The sequence below is a fragment of the Zootoca vivipara genome, chromosome 2 (genome assembly GCF_965207765.1).
Source record: "Zootoca vivipara chromosome 2, rZooViv2.hap1.1, whole genome shotgun sequence".
NCBI lineage: Eukaryota > Metazoa > Chordata > Lepidosauria > Squamata > Lacertidae > Zootoca > Zootoca vivipara.
In genome coordinates, this window is record NC_142584.1 from 6,792,882 (window position 1) to 6,813,754 (window position 20,873).

The 20,873-nt window shown below is 46.2% G+C and overlaps 1 protein-coding gene across 1 annotated transcript; it reads left to right on the plus strand.

Annotated features, from left to right (window-relative positions):
- The first annotated feature begins 6,593 nt into the window (after positions 1–6,593).
- LOC118081542 (keratin, type II cytoskeletal 75-like) lies at positions 6,594–19,958 on the plus strand. Its single transcript, XM_035108036.3, has 9 exons — positions 6,594–7,337; positions 10,870–11,081; positions 12,182–12,242; positions 14,249–14,344; positions 15,315–15,479; positions 15,601–15,726; positions 17,194–17,414; positions 17,945–17,973; positions 18,426–19,958. Exons 1-9 carry the CDS (start codon positions 6,594–6,596, stop codon positions 18,992–18,994), a joined length of 2,223 nt encoding a protein of 740 aa, XP_034963927.3. The 3' UTR covers positions 18,995–19,958.
- The last annotated feature ends 915 nt before the right edge of the window (positions 19,959–20,873 follow it).

The following is a 20,873-nucleotide window of genomic DNA, read 5'->3' on the forward strand; positions in this document are numbered from 1 at the left end:
CTCTGCATGAGATTTTTGTTTTCTCCTCACAATTCGCTTCATTTTTTGTTGTTCTTTTGTTTTGCATCATGTTTTGGATCGAGTTCCAGTTCCTTGAGCAGCAGATGATGCTGTCGACCAAATGGGAAATGCTACAGCGACCCCATAGGTGTCTTTGACTGGACTTAACTATTCAGGGGTCCTTTATCTTTAGGGACACGGGTGGCACTGTGGTCTAAACCACTGAGCCTAGGGCTTGCCGATCAGAAGGTCGGCGGTTCAAATCCCCGCAACGGAGTGAGCTCCTATTGCTCAGTAAAGAGTCTGTCATGGTCTGGTCAGTGGGAGGTAGCAGTCTCAACTAAGGACATCAGGACCGGGGGGGGGGGAGATGGTGGTGTGGAAGCAGGAATGAAAGTCCAGGTGGCACGGGGCTGAGGGTCAAGCAGCAGAAAGGCACGAAGACGAGGAACCAAAGGCTGGGAAACAGGGCGTCACAAAGGTGAAGGTCCGAGGGTCAAGGAGTAAGAGGCCAGATACAACAAGGCAGGGATTGCATTGCTGTGGCAAAGAGCTGAAGGGAAATGCTGAGCTCTTATCCCTCCCAGCTCTTGCCACCAGGTGCTATGAGTTATCAAGTGGCTTCACCTGAGTGTCCACTCCTTGCTTCTCCAGAACAAGCTGAGGAAGGCCCCAGTCCTGCAAAGCTCTACACGCCCCAGAGCCTGGCTCCTGCCCATACTCCTGACAGAGTCAGAGAGAAATGCTGGTCTTATATACCCCTCCCGGCCCTTGCCACCAGGTGTTACGAGTCTTCTGTCAAGCCTCACCTGTGCGGCCACGCCTTGCCCTTCCATGCCAAACTCAGTAAGGCCCCAGTCCTGCGAGACCCTACCAGTCACAGGGCCTGGCTCCTGCATGCACTCCTGACAAGCCAGCTCCCTCAGCATGTAAAGTGAGATGAGCGCCGCAACCCCAGACTGCGACTGGACTTAACTGTTAGGTGTCCTTTACCTTTTTTTTACAGCAATATAGTCTGCAAAGTGTGAGCCTTCAAAATACTGAATCATTTTTTCCAGTCTTCTACCCAAAACTTGAGGATACAACTAAGCGGAGTGCAAGAACAGAAGGGACTGCTGTTATCAGAACTCCAGCTACTGCAAGTGGTTGCGGAACACCCAGCTACAAGGTTGGAGGATATGGTTCCAAAGGAACAAGCACTTTGGAAATTGCCTTAGACAATTGGAGAACCGGAGGTTATACAAAACAATAGATAGGGTTTTGTTCTGAAGTTGCAATTGGAGGAGATATCTCAGGTGGCCTAGAAAACTCTGAGGGCATCTTCTATTGCTCAGCAAGTCAGAGATATAGCTCTGGAAGGGTAGCGTGTTGCTCCAGATGGATTACCTACTCTAGTGGTGGCATAGGTAGATCAGCACCTTGTGGGTGTGAAGAATATGCTTCTCCCATTTTTGTAAGAGAGCATTTTTGTAGAAGTAGTGGATATGACACAAGAGGTAAAGAGAGCTCTGAGATATGTGTAGCTCTAGCAGTTCAGATTGTAGCTCCAGAGATAAGAGATACAATTGTATAGAATGAGGAATGTGATTACAAAGGCTTAGGGAATTGCTACGGGAAGAGTGTTTTGCCAGAAGATTGTAGAGATGAAGGAAGCTTTTTGGGTACTATGTTTGTGTCAGGAGTATGGGCAGGAGTCAGGCTCTGGGGCCTGTAGTGCTTTGCAGGACTGGGGCCTGCCTCAGCTTGTGCTGGAGAAGCAAGGAGTGGCCACACAGGTGAAGACCTCAGCTTGTGCTGGAGAGGCAAGGAGTGGTCACTCAGGTGAGGCCACTTGATACCTCACTGCATCTGGTGGCAGGAGCTGGGAGGGATAAAAGCTCAGCATTTCCCTTTAGCTCTTGGCCACAGCAACGCTATCCCTGCCTGGTTGCATCTGGCCTCTTGATCCTTGCTCCTTGGACCCTTGCCTTGCCGACGTCTTGACCCTTGCCTTGCCGACGTCTTGATCCTTGCTCCGTGGACCCTTGCCTTGCTGACGCCTTGATCCTCGACCCTTGTACCTTCGCCTTGCTTCTTGTTCCTTGGACCTTCGCCTTGCCGATGCCTTGTTCCTTGACTCCCTGACCTTCGCCTCTGCCTTGCTCCTTGACCCTGTGACTGCCTGCTGCTGGACCCTCAGCCCTGCACCTGTTCCTGCTTCTACACCACCATCTTGCCTCTGGTCCTGACACCCGCCGATCAGACCGTGACAGTTTGGCTCCAAACTTTCTGGAGATGAGCAGTTCTGGGAGGAAGAGACCCAGTTTTGGAAGTGGGAAGGGTGGATCTAGAGGTATTAGTAGTTTAGAGCGGAGAATGAACAGCCCACCAGAATGTGGAAGTGGAGGGTTTCATTTTGGGACACTTGACTGTAGGTCAACTGAAGGTGAAGTATGTGCCTTCTGGCAAGGGACTACTGTGTGAGCATTGGGGTTCATGGAGTTACCTGGGCAGGGAGGATTGATTGTTAAACCATTCTGGAAACTGTAGATTTGTAAGAGGGAAATGGTCTCCTAACAGCTCCCAGAACCCTTCACTAACTACAATTCCCCAATACTAATTGGGGGAATCCATGGTTGTTTAAAGTGGCATGATATTGCTTTAAATATATCCTGCAGCTGGGTCCTACTGCACTATTGCATCAAGAATATGTGGCAGAATGAGCCTTCAAAATACTGAATCATTTTACTCAGAAAACTGTACCCTTCTGAGTAACCATAAGAATACTGTATTCATCCAGCAAAAAAATATTTCCTCTGTGGGTGTGTTCCCCCCCCCCCCAACAGATTCTGTTCTTGAAATCTTTAGTAGCCCTAAGCAGTTGTCAAATTACAAGAGGCATATATTTAATGGAGCAAATTTCATCTTGGATGGAAAAGGATCCTCCCTGCAGAAGGTGGTGAGCCTGCCATTCCTCATGAACCCAATAAAATTAACGAATGCCTAAGTGAGGGGATTAACAAGGCAAATGAGTCTGGTCTAACTTTGCCACAGACACAGGGCTCAAGAAATGCTGCCCGTTCTGTCTCAAAGGCAGACATGCCTTTTAAATGAAAGGGAGTTGGTTGCTGGATCAAGGCTGGAACAGAATCCCAGGGAGGTCCTTCCTCTTCTTGCCCCACAGTCATCAGACTTGGTGGCACCTCCTGAACAGGGCATGGCGATCTTTGGACGTGTCAGCTGGTGCAGAGGAATGTGATGAACAAGTGTATAGCCCAAGTGTATGGCCCCCTACAGACACACACAAGCCCACACACCCCAAATCAAAACAACAATCTCCTCCCACAAAGACATTAAAACTTTGTGCCAGTGTAACCATTTTTGAATGAGTTACTTGCAAGGAGATGTCTGATCGTGCAAGTATAGCTGTCTAGATCCAAATGCCAGAAGCAGATGCTTTTATTCCAGCCTCACAGAATCCTCTTTCTTTCATTCTGTGGAACTGTGTGAACATAACAACACCAACCATATTTATATCCCACCTTTTCTCCGAAGCATTCAGGGAGGCATACATGACTCTCCCCCTGTCCCTTTTATCTGCACAACAAATCTGTGAGGTAGGTTAGCCTGAAAGAGAGTGGCTTATCCAAGGTTACCCGGTCTACCCATTCATGGCTGAGTGGGGATTTGAACTCTGTCTCCGAGATCTTATTCCAGCAGTCTAACCACTACACTGGCTTTCACATTCTTTCTTTCCCTCCATTGCCTTCTCAGGAAAATGTCTGTCCACCCCTTGACTACATACAATAAGATGCATGAAAGGATTAAGTGGCAAGAGGTATTTTCATTTACCGTAAGGTAGCAAAAGCCAAAGCTAGCCTAGTACCCAAGGCAAGCTTCCCTTCTGTGTGCCACATGCCATCATGGATGTTTGCACTTTGCAAGCTGGTTTCCATCTGCCATCTGTGTACAACAGCACGTATTGCGTGGCAAGGTCCCAAACCCACCTGGGAAGTGGAATAAAGACACATGAAACAGTATTTTAGGTTAATGGGTGGGAAAAGGCCATGACTTTATGGTTACAGAATGTGAGTGGTATTGGCTTAGGCCAGGCATCCCCAAACTGCAGCCCTCCAGATGTTTTGGCCTACAACTCCCATGATCTTTAGCTAACAGGACCAGTGGTCAGGGAGGATGGGGATTGTAGTCCAAAACATCTGGAGGGCCGAAGTTTGGGGATGCCTGGCTTAGGCACTGGAGACCACATGACTATATCTGACTCCTGCCCCTCTGCATGGCCCTAGCCCCCCCCCCCCGGTCTGGGGCTTCGGACAGAGACCATGCCCCCCAGATTCCTTTAATTTTGTTGTTGTGTATGGGACAATGACAATAAAGAGTATCGTATGGTAACGGAATACCCTTGAATTATGAGGGGTAGGTGATGGCCACTACCTCCCCTCCCCTTCAACCTAATTTTCCAATGCCTAACTGCCAAAACTTACAAAGTTGTGACGATTTGCTACGAGGTAGGGGAAAAACCAAATGGCCGGTGCCAATTTGCCAAGTGGGAAAAATTCCTACCAGGTCCCTTGAACAACTAAGGCAACCAACTGAGGTTCAAAGCAAGGTCAAGGAATAAAGAGCCTAACCTAAGGGAGGGAGGGAGAACTGACCAAGCAGGGAGGAAACAGGGGCGAGTCCTTGGCTGCGGGCAGTTTAAGTAGCCCGTGGCATGCCCCCAGACCGTCCGGGTTGGAAGCCCTAAGGATGATATGGTCAAGGACCAACCAATGGCGCAGGGGCTATCCCGCCCCATGCACATGGGGAGGGCTTACTCCCAGCCCGCAGCGCCATCTCCCCAGGAAGAGGAAATGGCTTTTCCACGCAAGCTGCTTGTCTAAGAAATACAGTGGTACCTCGATTTACAAACACAACTGATTCCGGAAGCCTGTACTTAACCTGAAGCATACTTAACCTGAAGCAAACTTTCCCATTGAAAGTAATGGAAAGTGGATTAATCCATTTCAGACAGGTCCACGGAGAACTTAAGCTGAAAGTACTCAAACCAAGGTGTACTTAAACCAAGGTATGACTGTACTGATGGTATTTCTCATTTAAATTAGCAAATGACTCACTTGCTGGGCTGTAGCTTAGCCTTGATGCTTTCTTCAGCTCCACCATTGCAGGCTGCTTGCCTAGTTTCATATTTACTCAAAGGTCCAGACCTTAACTAGCATTCCAGCCCTGAAAAGTAGCTGAGTGACCAAGAACTGCTAGAGGCTGGGCTATTCCAAATTATAAAAGAAATGATTATGAGGCATGTGAAGTGCAGCACTTGCTGTCCTTGCTGAGCGAGAGGCAGGAGAGCCAATGGCTTCAATTAGAATGCTTCTTACTGACAGATGTACAGCTGTTGGCATTTTGCCACACATGAAGAAATATGTTAAATGCAGGACGACAAATCAACATACTACAATGCAGGCAGTTTTTCAGGCCTTGATGAGGAGAATGGAACTGCTACTGCGGGGACTCTCTCCACTACCGGTAACTCTCCTGCAGTCTGGTGTACAGACTACCTCGGAAGGTGCTGGACTGGACTTCAATGGAAGTTTCTAAGCAGAGGTTGGATGTCCATCTGTCATGGGTGCTTTAGTTGAGATTCCTGCATTGGCCTTGCCTCATCCCTTAAACCCCCCCTCCCAATAGCATTTACAGTTCACAACACCAGGAACCGTAAAATCCAAGTCTGCGTGGCATGAAAGCAGCGGCGTAGCTAGCTGATCGGGTGCCCGGTGTGGCCCGCACATCCTGCAGCCAGGGGCGGGGCGCACTGCCTGGAGCCTCTCCACTGCCTCCCCCTCAGCTGTAGGGCAGCTGAGGGAGAGGTGATGGGCAGACGAAAGCCCCACGCTGCCGTTTCAGGCAGCGTGGAGCCTGTCGGCGCCCTAGCCACCACATCACTCCCAGGAGAGACACGTGGCTCGGGCATACTGCAGGCCCCACGGTAAGTGCCGGCCCCCGCAGTGTGGCGCCCAGTGCCAGCCGCGTTTCGTTGCGCTTGTTGACTGAACTACAAAGTTTTGTGAGCCCATTTATTTTGAAACTCATATTTTTGTCATTTTGTCACACACACACCCCCTCGGTGATAACACCTGGGGCGGACCGCACCCACCGCACCCCCTTTCCTCCACCGCTGCATGGAAGATGGGGCGGGATGGTGGCTTCTGAATGAGGCAGCAAAGGGCCTTTCTGAAGGCATTTAGCTTGAGCCTAATTGCCTTATGGAAAACAGATTAATTAGAGATCACAATGTCATCATCCAGCTGCTTGCAAGCCAAGCGACTTCTCCCCATTTCAGATGTTCTCTTTCTTTGATGTCTCCTTTTGTATGCATGTTTAAAAATGCATCTCATTTGCCATTTATGACTTCCAAATCAACCAGTCCCATGGATTAAATATCTTGAGGCCACGCCCATCTTATTGAAGGTATATAAAGTATAAACTTCCAGTGGACATGTGAAAAGGGGTTCCATTCTCCTCCCCTCTCTCTGGGACATCTGGTTGCAGCTCAGCTTTGCTTCAATAATCTCTGTCCCACCTCTGAATAAGCCATCATGAGCCGGCAGTGCTTCAGTTCCCGGTCCCTTAATGGAAGACGGCTATCATCTGGCTCGGCCATCAGCAGTGGATTTAGGGGTGGCAACAGCCTGTCTTCCATCTGCTACACCGGAGGAGGCAGATGTGGCGGCTACAGCAGCATAAGCCACTATAATATCGGCCGTAGCAGAAGACTTTCTGGTGGAAGCCTTGGTGGATACGGAGGAAGTTCTGGTGGATACAGTGCAGGCTTTAGGGACTTCAGTGGCTTGGGCTATGGTCCTGGGCCATTGGGTTATGGCTTTGGGCCCGTAGGGTATGGCGCTGGCATTGGCAGGCCTGGAGGCTTTAGTAGTCGAAGTGCAGGGGCCTATGGCACACCTGGAGGTGTCAGCAGCCAAAGCCTTGGAGGCTACGGTGGCGAAGGAAGTGGTAGCTATAGATATGGTGGCTTCAGCAGCCGAAGTTTTGGTGGCGTTTGTGGCAGAGGCTATAGGACACTTGGCTTTGGCATCCCAAGCCTGGGGGGTGGTGTGTATGGCAGCAGAAGCATTATTTGTGGCCGTCCTGTTTGCGGGGGTTTGGGCTATGAGCCCATTGGCCGCTTTGGTGACTCCAGGGGGATCCAGTCAGTCAGGGTCAATACAAACCTCTTGAGGCCCCTTTGCATACAGGTTGATCCAGAGATCTCTAGAGTGAAGGTGGAGGAGCGAGAGCAGATCAAGTGCCTCAATGACAAGTTTGCCTGCTTCATTGATAAGGTGAGATTGTATGGTGAGTCTGCTCTGTCGCATCCTGTTTGAGTTAGCCTCTTGCGAAGAGACAAAGAGATGTCTTACTTTTCAAAGAGCTTCTAATAGTTTATGGCAGTGTTTCCCAACCTTTGGTCTTCAGCTGTTTTCGGACTACAATTCCCATCATCCATGACAACTGGTCTCGCTAGCTAGGGATGATGGGAGTTGTAGTCCAAAAACAGCCGGAGACCCAGGGTTTGGAAACACTGGTTTATGGGACTGGGCTTAAGTGGGGAAATGCAAGGATGCATAACCTTTCGGACTGCATATTCTATCACGTTTCGTTTCTGAGTTACTCAAATTATGATTACGTTTCTCCTTGCCTTTTAAAAACATCTTTCATTTCTAGGCCTGTCAATCAATGAAATAAAACTGACTAATCAACTATGTTTATTTACTAATCAACTAATCAAAATGTTTCTTTAAATATTAATTATTGAAATAGTTTTGCATATAACTAAAAAAAAATACAGGACAAATATCTTTTTAGAGCATTAAAGGGCTGTGAGATAATGTCCATACTACGGTAACACACCAGAACCAAAATTGCCCGTATTAACAAAAGTGATTCCAATGCCTCCAGACTGATTAAAATTGGCCAGCATTGGTTATTTTATTTCTTTTTAAGGTGTATATTGTGTATGGTGTTGGAATGGGTCACAACAACAAACAAGATAAAGAGATAAAACAGAGTTTAAAGCAAAAATCCATCAAAAGTAATAGTCCTTCAATCTGGGCATACTATTGTAAAAGGCCTGCAACAAGAAAGCAGTACCTGAAACAAGAAAGCAAGCCTTTATTGTGTTCCAAAATACATACAAAGCAGAAGCCAGACAGAGCTCAGAGGGGAGAATATTCCACAGGTGGGGTGCTACTGGGCAAGACTGCATGGGGAATGGCATTCCTTCAGGCACTCAGACCCTGAGCCATTTAGGGTTTTGCGTGTTGGTGGTGACTAATAAGCATCTAGTGTAAATATTTAAGAACTGGTGTCATAAGATCCCTTGCAAATGTGCCCGATGATCTGGCTGCTGCATTTAGAACTAGTTATAATCTCCAGACCATGTATAGGTAGACCCATGTAGAATGCATCTCAGTAATCTAATTGTGAGATTACCAGGGCATGGACCAAACTGTGCAGATTCCTAAAATCCTGACCAGCAGCCTCTTGGAGACTGCGTGAAAAGAGGCAAGATGCAGCACAGCACAGTGGCCAGCACAACTCATGGCCAGAATGAGCAAGATGGGAGCTTAGCTGTGAGTTGTGCCATGTTGCTGGATGCTCTGCATCCTCCAACTTCTTTCCTATGGTCTATAGACACGGGTGGCGCTGTGGTCTAAACCACTGAGCCTCTTGCGCTTGCTGATCAGAAGGTCAGCAGTTCGAATCCCCACAATGGGGTGAGCTCCCGTTGCTCGGTCCCAGCTCCTGCCCACCTAGCAGTTCAAAAGCACATCAAAGTGCAAGTAAATAGGTACCACTCTGGCGGGAAGGTAAACGGAGCTTCTGTGCACTGCTCTGGTTTGCCAGAAGTGGCTTAGTCATACTGGCCACATGACCCGGAAAAACTGTCTGTGGACAAACGCCGGCTCCCTCGGCCTGTAAAGTGAGATGAGCGCTGCAACCCCAGAGTCGCCTGCGACTGGACTTAACTGTCAGGGGTCCTTTACCTTTTTACCATGCAGGGCCTCCTTCTCCAGCTGCTTTAAAGCAAGAGGCCCGTGGACACAAATAAATCCCTCTGGGTTTTCACATGCATTGAACGTGTGGGTGCAAATGGCTGCCCCCTTTTCTTGGCCCCTTCCTTTGCAGCTGCTCTAACCTATGGAGCTGATGGAAATGGATCGTTTCTAGCTGCCTTATAAAAACCCAGTGGAGTCTCAAAATTTCAGTAGCACCCTGTGCAATGCCAAAATTCACTGACTCCCATCTCTCGCCTTCCATTCTACATGACAGCACTGCCTGCAGTATCCCCAAGGCTCTGTGCCCAGTGCAACCAAACTGGTCATGCTCTCCTAAATCTGCTTCGGACAAACCCTACCCAACCCAGTATTGTCTTTGCAAACAGACAACAGCTCTCTAGGGGTTCAGACAGGTGAGACTCCCAGCCCTATTGGGAGGTACAGGGAAAATGAACCTGGGACCTTCTGTTTGGGGGGAAAAAATGCTGTACCGCTGTTCTGTGGCCCTTCCCCGATTCTATTTAAGCAGAAATGCACTGAACTCTTTCAGACCCTTTGGAATTTAAACTTGAAGATCATCATTTGTGTGTGTGTGTGTGTGTGTGTGTGTGTGTGTGTGTGTGTAATATTAAACAATTTATATTCCACTGTGTGTATTTTGATGTTTCCTTTGGATGAATTTGAACTGGGAACTGAATGTGAACCAAACTAGTTTCTTTAGTAAAGCGACAAATGTGAACTGGAATTGGTTATTTATTTATTTTAAAAGGGACTTTCCAAGCTCTGGTTCTGTGTGGCTTGCTCCCAGGCCAAGCCTTAACTTGATTAACAATTAAATTGATTATGACTGCACTCTTAGCTAGAACTTGCTTGGGGGTAAGCCCCATTGAACACTGGAGGGCAAACTGTTGATTCTGAGTAAATAAAAATAGGATTGTACTATAAGGCTTGTAGTTCTGTCTATTTGCAAACCATTCTTTTTTCCATTGGCAGATTTAAACGCTTTTGTTCTATAATTTGTCACTGTATACTTAAAAGTAGGCATTTCTTCTCCGATAGCATTCCCTAAGCAATTAGCTGTACTGCATAGTATCATAGCTGCCAAGTCTTCCGTATTCCCCGGGAAACCCCTGTTTTTCCGGCTGTCCCCAGACGAAAAAACGGATTCCCCCCCCCGGTTTATTCTGGCGCGGCGGCCATTTTGGAACTGGGCGGAGCATGCTCAGAAGCGACTTTTGATGCTGCTTTGCCCAGTTCCAAAATGGCTGCAGCGCGACTTCTGGTGCGGTGGCCATTTTGGAACTGGACGGAGCATGCTCAGAAGCGACTTTTGATGCTGCTTTGCCCAGTTCCAAAATGGCGGCAGCGCTACTTCCGGTCTGCTACTTCCAGTCCAGTCCCTTATTTCTCAGGCCGGAACTTGGCAGGTATGCATAGTATACTACCCATCAACCCAGTTCCTGGGAATCACAAGTGGGAGAATGCTGTTACACACAAGGTACTGCTTGTGGGTTTACCGCAGGCATCTGGCTAGCTACTGTGAGAACAGAACAATGGACTACAATGGGTCTTTGGCTTGATCCAGCAGAGCTCTTTATGTTCCTAGATAATTGGGGGTTCACTCTGTTTCTTCACTGTCAAATTAACTCTTCTGTTTGCTTTAGAAATGCATTAAATGCCAACGCCTGGCTCTGGCAAAAAAATCCCAATCCATTGGATTCAAGAACTGAGGAGGAGTTTTTTCTCCATCTCATAGGAAGACCTAATAGGTTCCTGTGTTTAGTAGGCTATCACCACAGCTTCATTTTAATTGCAGGTGAGGCACTTGGAGCAGCAAAACAAGCTTTTGGAAACCAAATGGAATTGCCTGCAGCAACAGGGGCCTGTTGAGAAGAAAACCATTGACCACCTGTTTGAGAACTACATTGCAACACTGAGGAGGCAGCTAGATCTTTTGCTGAATGAGCGGGAGCAGCTGCAATGTGAGCAAGCTAAATTCCAGGATGTGGTTGAAGAGTACAAATGCAGGTAAATGCTGGGCTGTCTTCCCCCCAAAAGGTCTGGATTAAGAAATGAGTAAGGGGCCTATTTCTCCTGGGATGCTGTGTCCTCTAACCATTTGTGATTGTTCTAAGACACAGCCTTCGGCAATTTGTGAAGAATAATGCTGGTCCACCTTGTAGGGCTATTGTAAAGATTATGGTGGTAGTGTGACTAAAAAAGTTTGGACACTTGAAATGTGCTTTATAAGACAAGTGTTAAGTGTTGTTGTTGTTGTTTAGTCGTGTCCGACTCTTCGTGACCCCATGGACCAGAGCACGCCGGGCACTCCTGGTTTCCACTGCCTCCCACAGTTTGGTCAGACTCATGTTGGTAGCTTCAAGAACACTGTCCAACCATCTTGTCCTCTGTCGTCCCCTTCTCCTTGTGCCCTCCATCTTTCTCAACATGAGGGTCTTTTCCAGGGAGTCTTCTTATGAGGTGGCCAAGGTATTGGAGCCTCAGCTTCAGGATCTGTCCTTCCAGTGAGCACTCAGGGCTGATTTCCTTCAGAATGGATAGGTTTGATCTTCTTGCAGTCCATGAGACTCTCAAGAGTCTCCTCCAGCACCATAATTCAAAAGCATCAATTCTTCGGCGATCAGCCTTCTTTATGGTCCAGCTCTCATTTCCATACATCACTACTGGGAAAACCATAACTTTAACTATATGGACCTTTGTCGGCAAGATCAGGAGTGCCCTTCATGTCTGTGATAGATGAACAGGGCTACTCAGAGGTTGGTGTCTGGAGTTCAGGGTGGGGCTTGAACCTCCCTGGGCAAGGTGCTGAGCTTTTTAAGATGCTGTCTAGGTTTGTCATTGCTTTTTTCCAAGAGAAGTCTTACCTTTGTTATTTTCATTCTGAGTTCTACGAGGTAGATTCAATGGAGAAATATTGCCTAGTTCAATATGATGAACATGCTCGGCCTTCTTTCACCCTGTGCTGCTCAGCCATGCTGAGTCCCAAGCCAGAATCTCCCCAATGCAAGTCCAGCCCTCTGTCCACACTCAGTCAGTGCCTCCCTGACTCTTTGCAGTAGAGCTGATTCTCAGAAATCAATGTATCTCCTCCTGTTCTCCACTGCAAGGTATGAAGAAGAAATCAACCGGCGTATGGCTGCAGAAAATGAATTTGTGTTGCTGAAAAAGGTGAGTCAAATTGGTTTCGAAGAATGGAAAATGCAAATAATTAAAATGTTCAAAGAGCTGGAGGCATGACACGGTCATTACACTTTGCCCTGCTTGAGAAGCTCCCCCCAAAGCATCTTCTAAGCACAGTGCTGGAAAAAGATTTATATCCATCATATTCTTCTTACTAGGTACAGTACCTTATAACAGGTCTTTCTTTGTGTGCACGTTGTCTATATTATAACAGAAGTAGGGAACTGATGGCCTTCCAGATGTTGATAGACTCAGCCCCACCCACCATCGGCTCCAACCAGCATAACCAATGATCAAGGATGGTGGAATTTGTAGTCTGGCAACATCTAGAAGGTTGTGTGTACCCTACACCCTTAAAAAACTTATTATTATTATTAGAAAGGCCCAATAAAATCATAGTATACATACAGGTACGTATGCAATGCTACAGTGATTTTTTTTATTTTTCATCTAAGAGTCAAAAGTACATCAAGTGCAAGTAGATAAATAGGTACCGCTCCAGCAGGAAGGTAAATGGCGTTTTCGTGCGCTGCTTTGGTTCGCAAGAAGCAGTTTAGTCACACTGGCCACATGACCCGGAAGCTGTCTGCGGACAAACGCTGGCTCCCTCGGCCTATAGAGTGAGATGAGCACCGCAACCCCAGAGTCGTTCGTGACTGGACCTAACGGTCAGGGGTACCTTTCCCTTTTTTAGAATCAAGCAAATATCAATGGATGTCAGGTTACAGACAGTAAAACTGTGGGGTTCACTCTGTGGCAGCTTCAGTAGGTTGTAGGGAGTGACATGGTGCAATTCTAAGCATCTGTACTCAGAAGAAAGTCCCATTGAGTGCAATGAGACTTACTCCCAACAGTGAGAGCCACTTCAAATGCGTGAAAATATACCAATATGGGAAGCACAGTCCCATAAGTATATATTGTTTGGAAAGTTCTGGGAAGCTGCACATTGACAGAAAGGTGCCCTTTCTCTGACTGTGCCACTACTCTCTTCCAACTCCACTTGAGACAAGGAGATAACATAAGAATGGTTGATTTAATTATCCGCCATATTAAAGCTCAGGTCTTTCTTGACTGAAAGTATGGAGACCTCTTCTCCTCTCCTCTCCTCTCCTCTCCTCTCCTCTCCTCTCCTCTCCTCTCCTCTCCTCTCCTCTCCTCTCCTCTCCTCTCCTCTCCTCTCCTCTCCTCTCCTCTCCTCTCCTCTCCTCTCCTCAGCAAGCCCTGTTGTCACTGAATTACCAAAGTAAAGTTTATTGTGAGGACTAAGCCTTTACACAAATATTTACATAACAATGTTAAAATTCATTACATATAACCTTAGCAATGACATCATCGCATAAAATAAGAATAAAATCCAAAAAAACAAAACAAATTATGAACACAATAAAGGGGTATTTTCCTTGTCAGCCAGAAATCTTTCCCGAGCTTTCATGGCTTTCATCACATAGACCGCTACCACATAGGAAATCTGTGGATTGGCATCAACTAATAAACATTTTACGCGATCTTCGGGGTTACGTATTGAATTGGGTATGATTTGCACCTCTAAAGCTCGAATAGAGAGGACACTGAAGAAGGTAATGTATAAGGTCCTCTTTAGTTCTCAGGGGGCAAGGGCACAAACGGAGCTCTACTGGGATTCTGGCAAATCTACCGGCCAAGTGTGCCGTAGGTATTGTTGGCCATAGTAAAAGCTCTCCGAAGAATGGGATCAGTGATATCCGCCCAGTAGTTGGCACAGACCTTGACTGCTTTTAATTGGGTGAACCAGTAAGAAAACCCAGAGGTTTTTCAAGATGTCTATAGCGGCGTCCTGATCAAAGATCCATTCTTGGATTTTATCAGGGCTCCACAGTTTAAGGGTATTAAACTCGGGCAGAGTATATCTGAATAAGATATCTAATAGGTTTTGACACCAAGTAGTGTTATATTGGAAAAGTGGCATAGGCTTGGAAGAGTCCATAGAGAAGTATTTATTGTGTCTTGTCTTTCAGGATGTGGATTGTGCTTACACTGGCAAAGTGGAGCTGGAGGTGAAAGTGGAAGCCTTAAGACAGGAGCTGGAGTTCCTCAGATGTGTCCATGAAGCAGTAAGTATTTCTCATGATTTATTTTGGATCTCTGTTTTCTTAACTTAAATTCAATTTTTCACATTTCTGCAGCAATTTGCGATTTTCTTTTTAATAAGAAAAACAAATCCTCATGAAATTTTGCCTGCAGTTTAATATGAATATCTCCTAATAAACACATTTTATGTGAAGTTTTCACCAATGTACATTTTTCCCCCAAGCAATATCCCCCCAAAGAAGGCATTTTTTCAATACTATTTTCCCCAGCATTGGCCGCATCTTTAGATGTGGCCAATATGGCCTACTCCACCCCCATTGTTCTGCCCGGACACTGAGATCCAGCACCGAGGGCCTTCTGGCTGTTCCCTCTCTGCGAGAAGCCACGTTACAGGGAACCAGGCAGAGGGCCCTCCCACCAGAAGTTACATAGAAAAACAACTACCAGGTGTTTAGGGAAGCTTTTAATGTTTAATAGATTATTGTATTTTAATTTTTTGTTGGAAGCCGCCCAGAGTGGCTGGGGAAACCCAGCCAGATGGGCGGGGTATAAATAAATTATTATTATTATTATTTATTATAAACATTGGTTGGAGAACTGCATTGTAAAATTTGATAGATCCACCTTTAAATGTGAGCTGATTCAAACTAATTCCCCTTGCCAATTTCCAAGGCAACCAGAAGACAGCTTTAGATAGTTCATCCATCTTGACAGCTAAGGAAGTAGTGTCTTCTATTAATATTGGATACAGCAGCAAGCTTTAAACATACAAACTAATCATCATCCACATTAAATTTATTACCTGCCCTTCACCATCAGGTACCAAGGTGGGTTACAACACTTTAAAAGTCAGAACTAAAAGCATTCAAAAGGTGTTACAGTCACAAGAATAGAGTGGCCACATGGAATAGCCCAAACTGTCTCTATCCAGTATAGACACCTGATAACCTTCCTCCTGTTAAAAAAAAAATCCATTGTATGTTTTATTTTCAGGAAATAGAAAGCTTACAGACAACAACGGCTGACACCAATGTTGTTGTGTCTATGGACAACAACCGAGAGCTGGACATGGAGGGGATCATTAACTCTGTGAGGTGTCAGTATGAGGAGATTGTACAGAGGAGCAAGGACGAGGTCAATGCTCTTTATGAAACCAAGGTAAACATGATATACGCCTGTCTGCAACAGAGAGAAGCAAATGCCATTGATTGTTACCACTGTTTTAGATAATTGAATCCACAGAGCCAAAAATAAAGGCATCATTTCTCTCTGATTTTAGTTCAAAGATCTGCAGTCCACCTGGGGGCATCACTGTGACACTTTGGCGAAGGGCCGCCAAGAAATCCAGGACCTGACTCGCCTTATCCAGCGACTTAAGGCTGATATGGAAAATGCCAAGAAACAGGTGAGAGAGGTGAAGTCGAACAGGAGAAGATTGAGCAGCAGAAATAATTTTCCTGGTCTTGATATACACCAGGGATAGTCAATGAGGAGCCTTCCAGGTGATTTTTGTCAATGGGAGATGTAGTCCATCAGGGATGGTAGGAGCTAACAGCACCCGGAGGGCACCTCACTGGTCACCCCCAGATTCACACTGACCTTTGTGCTCACCATTCAGAACTGAAAGAAACATTTTGTATTTATTCAAAAATGGGAGGCGAAGGAAGGGAAATTCCTAGTCCTGCTGTAATCAAAGTTAAGACATTAATACTGTCTTAGCTTGCTAGATTCATTGGTTTATATTTTACTCATTCCAAAACCTGAAACATCACTGATCATTTAAAAAAATTCACCTGCTCATACATAATTTCCATGTCTGTTTGTACCGGCTGCCTTCCTTTTTGATTCTCCCCTCCAAGAAGTCATCTGATTTCCCTACCACCACCCTACGTTTCCTCTTTCCTGCCCCAGTTCTTTCCTTCACACCATAGAGTTTAAAGACACCTCTGGCTGCTGCTCATTTCTTAATGTCTAATGATCAGGGAGCCTGGACTAAACCGAATCAGAAGAATCACATATGGCTCCAGAGTCTGGGGCTGCAGGCATACCATACTCTTAAAGCACATTCAAAGCACATTCTGCCGCCCTCCCCCAGTAATCATGGGACCTGCAAATTACCCCTCAGAGAACTATAATTCTTAGCAGCCTTAAGAAACTACATTTCTCGGGATTCTTGGGTGTGTGTGTGTGCTTTGAATGTGCTTCAAAAGTATGGAATGCATGTAGTCTGTGATTGGGCTAGGAGGCAGAGCAGGTGCAGATCTTTCTCTTACTTTCTCCTACTCATTGAATGTTATTACACTGAGTGTGACCTTTCAAGCCCTAGATGACCTCAGCCCAGTATACCTGAAGGAGCGTCTCCACCCACATCATTCAGTCCGGACACTGAGGTCCAGCTCCAAGGGCCTTCTGGCAGTTCCCTCACTGCAAGAAGCAAAGTTATAGGGAACCAGGCAGAGGCCTTCTGGGTAGTTGTGCCTGCCCTTTGGAACGCCCTCCCATCAGATGTCAAAGAAATAAACAACTATCTGACATTTAGAAGACATCTGAAGCATAGCTGCCAAGTTATCCCTTTTTTTAAGGGAAATTCCCTTATGCTGAATAGGCTTCCTCGTGAGAAAAGGGAAAACTTGGCAGCTATGATCTGAAGGCAGCCCTGTTTAGGGAAGTTTTTAATGACTGGTGTTTTGATGTATTTTTAATCTTTTGTTGGAAGCTGCCCAGGGTGGCTGGGGAAACCCAGCCAGATGAGTGGGGTATAAATAATAAATTATTATTATTATTATTATTATTATTATTATTATTATTATTATTATCATCATTATTTATTAATGGACCAACTCTTTTCTCTCTTTATCTGTGCCTTTTGAAGATTGATGTATTACAGACAGCTATTGCTGACAATGAGCAGCGTGGCGACTGTGCCCTGAAGGATGCCAAGGCAAAACTTGCGGAGGTGGAGAATGCCCTGCAGTGCTCTAAGGATGAACTTGCCCGCATGCTAAGGGATTACCAGGAATTGCTGAATGTTAAGATGGCTTTGGACATCGAGATTGCTATGTACAGGTCCCTCCTGGAAGGAGAAGAGAGCAGGTGGGTGGGGGAAAAAATAGCACCCATGCAGTGCTCATACATATCCTTGCTGGAACATTGCTTATATTGCTCTTTGGAATGTAAATATAGAGATTTTGATGAACAACCTAAAATCAACAATAACGTTGCATTGCTAAAACCTTCAGAATAAATGTATAGATCAGAGTAGTACAACATAGAAGGATCACCCCTCAGGGAGCGCTTGGGTTAAGATGCTGAATTAATCAGCTGGAATCCAGGAAGAAATCCTGTTATCAAGTTATCTCAATAATGTGTGGTTGATTCTTAACTGTTACTAAGCTTTAAAACGTGGCCAAATAACATTTGAAGTGATCGAACCTAGCAAGCTTACACAAAAATCTTGCCTTTCAATTCTTCAGTATTCCTCAAAGTCACATTTCAAAAGTGAGAAAGAAAATATGAAAATAATTTGAATTCTGAAATATGGGGGGGGGAATAGTTACTTCCCCGATTACTACAGAATTGTGGCACTCTTGGAATATTAACATTTTCTTCTCTTTTCTCTGCAGGATAAGTAGTTCTACTCCAGTTAACATAGGTAAGTAACTTTAAAGCTATATATTATTGCACTGGGACGCGGGTGGCGCTGTGACGTATAAAACCACAGAGCCTAGGGCTTGCAGATCAGAAGGTTGGCACGACGGGGTGAGCTCCCATTGCTTGGTCCCAGCTCCTGCCAACCTAGCAGTTCAAAAGTGCAAGTAGATAAATAGGTATCAGCGTTTTCGTGTGCTGCTCTGGTTTGCCAGAAGTAGCCTAGTCATGCTGGCCACATGACCCGGAAAAACTGTCTGCAGACAAACGCCGGCTCCCTCGGCCAGTAAAGCGAGATAAGCGCCGCAACCCCAGAGTTGTCTGTGACTAGACCTTAATGGTCAGGGGTCCCTTTACCTTTACCTTTATTATTGCATTGAAAAATGCTATTCATTTCACCGAGAGGCCTTAGAAGTGTGTGTCTGAGTAACTGTTTATTTCCCCCTACTCCTGTAGCTGTGTTGGGTTGCTCCAACATCTCTCCAGGTGGTGGAGCTGCATATGGTGGTACCTTGGGAGGAAGTGGATTTGGAAGGAGACGTGTCTATGGGCTTGGATCAGAAGGACAAAGTGGCAGCGGCGGAGGAGGATTCAGCTCCAGAAGTGGAAGGCTGAACTACAGAACTGGATTTAGCTCTAGAAGTGGAGGGTACCAATCGAGATGCACAATGAGCTCTGGATTTGGGCAATGCAATAGCAGCTGTGTGGCTCCCTGTGGACCTAGGGATTGTGGCTTAGGATCTGCAGGAAGTGGAGGTTTTAGTTCTAGGAGCAGAGGATACAGTTCCAGAAGCGGGGGTTGCAGCGCAAGTGGACCGCGCATTTCCTCAGCTGGTGGAGGCTACACCACTGGGAGCACAGGAGGCTGTGGAGGAGAGGCCTACACCTCTGAGTGTTCAAGCGGTGGCTACGCCACTGGTGTCGCTTCTTCCTCTAATGCCGGATGCAGCAGTGGAGACACAAGACGCAACTCTGGAAGTGGATGTCAAACAGGGTATGGAGGAAGCTGCTCCATCATCAGATAAAGTTCAGGGCCAGAATATTGTTTGGGGGCAGTGGGGGGATGTCTCTGTCTGCCGAGGAAAGCAATATACCATTATCCACCACTGCAATTTGTGTTAAAAACCTACAAATGAGGGAGATCTTGGCATTAGGGAATTCCCTTTCGTTGGCCTTTTAACTCCCCCCCCCCCAAAAAAAGTCACAATATATGTTGGTCCAGAACACCTTGATTCTGAACATCACTACAGAAGTGATGGGTTTTTGCCACGTGATGGGTTTTGCCATAGGGCAACATCACTGAGAAACCTCCACCATTTCAGTCATTGCACTGTACCCAACTAAGTTATAATCAGAGTAGACCCATTGAAATTAATGGACCTAAGCTAGTCATGTGTCCACTAGCTTCAGTGGGTCTCCTCTGAGAAGGACTAACTTTGGTTACAACCCATAATTATTGACAACCTCTTGCCGCGCGATATGGTGCCATCTTTTCATGAAGATTTCTGCACCTAGTAATGTTGGCTGTTTGCTGGGCAACTTAAAGTAGTCAACAATATTCACACTGAAGCCCAGAATCCTAGGCAACACACTTTGGGCGGATTTCAGCATCATGCTATGGTGAATTTCCCACCAGCACCAGCATTGCAACTTGCCAGGTGGAATGGTCCTCTGTCTTTGCCCCTTGTGTGTTGTTCTGGAGGTTCTCCCAATGCCCCCCAAGCCAATTTCAGGGGCGCCAGGGGGCATGCGGGGGGAGAAGAAGGTGGAAAGCCCCTTTGCATGACGGGTGACCCTCACACAGGGCTTGTGCTGATGGGCCTCATTAGGTGAATCCCACAACTATGTCAAGGGCATTGTAGGAAATTAAAACGGCTGGTCTTCAGGCTCAGCCACGTAGTATTAGCAGGGCTTCCCACCTGGGTGCTGGAATCCCAGAAGCTATATGAGTACACTGTGGGTTGTATTCAACCAATCCTTACTCGGGTAGATCCATCAAAATCAGTGGCCAAGACTAACTCATAGCTGCCAAGTTATCCCTTTTTTTAAGGGATTTTCCATTATGCTGAATAGGCTTCCTCGCGAGAAAAGGGAAAACTTGGCAGCTATGGACTAACTGGGGCCCCATCTGTACTAAGCATTTAAAGCAGCATCATGCCACTTAAAAAGTCATTACTCCTCCAAAGAATTCTGGGAACTGTAGTTTGTTGAGGTTGCTTGGGAGATCCCACTCCCCTCACAGAGTGACAGCCCCCAGAGGTCCCTGAGAAGAGAAACTGATGGATAAATCACTCTGGGAATTGTAGCTTTGTAAAGGGAATAGGGCTTATCTAGCAACCCTTGGCACCCTTGACAAAATACTGTTCCTTTGATTTTTTAAGAGAAGCCAAAACTGTTTAAAGTGGTATGATACTGCTTTAAATGTATGACACATGTCTTATGTGCGTTCGTTTTATGGGTCTGCCTTGAGTAAAAGTTACTTGAACACAACCCCGTGTTTCTTTGTGAACAGGTTCAGAAACTTAATCTAACAATTTTTGGAGGTAGTTTAATTGACCTGTGAGATGGTGGAGGTTGATTCCTCCCATTATAGTATTTATTACGCAATGGATCAGAGAGAAAACATTTTAGGTCCATTACATTAGGTGAGGGGTAGAGAACCTCTGGCCATCCAGATGTTCTTGAATTATGCTGACGGGTTGGTGGGAGTTGGAAGCCAACAGCACCTGGAGGGCCACATGTTCCCCATCCCTGCATCCCACGGAACATCTGTGTATCTTTGATCATATGTGCACTATGCTTGCATCAAAGTTATATTTGTTTAATTATGAAGTCTCAGAAAGAGGCCGGGAATTACTGTTTGGTGAAGATGCTGTCTGTTCCTAGCTCAGATAACTTCAGTTT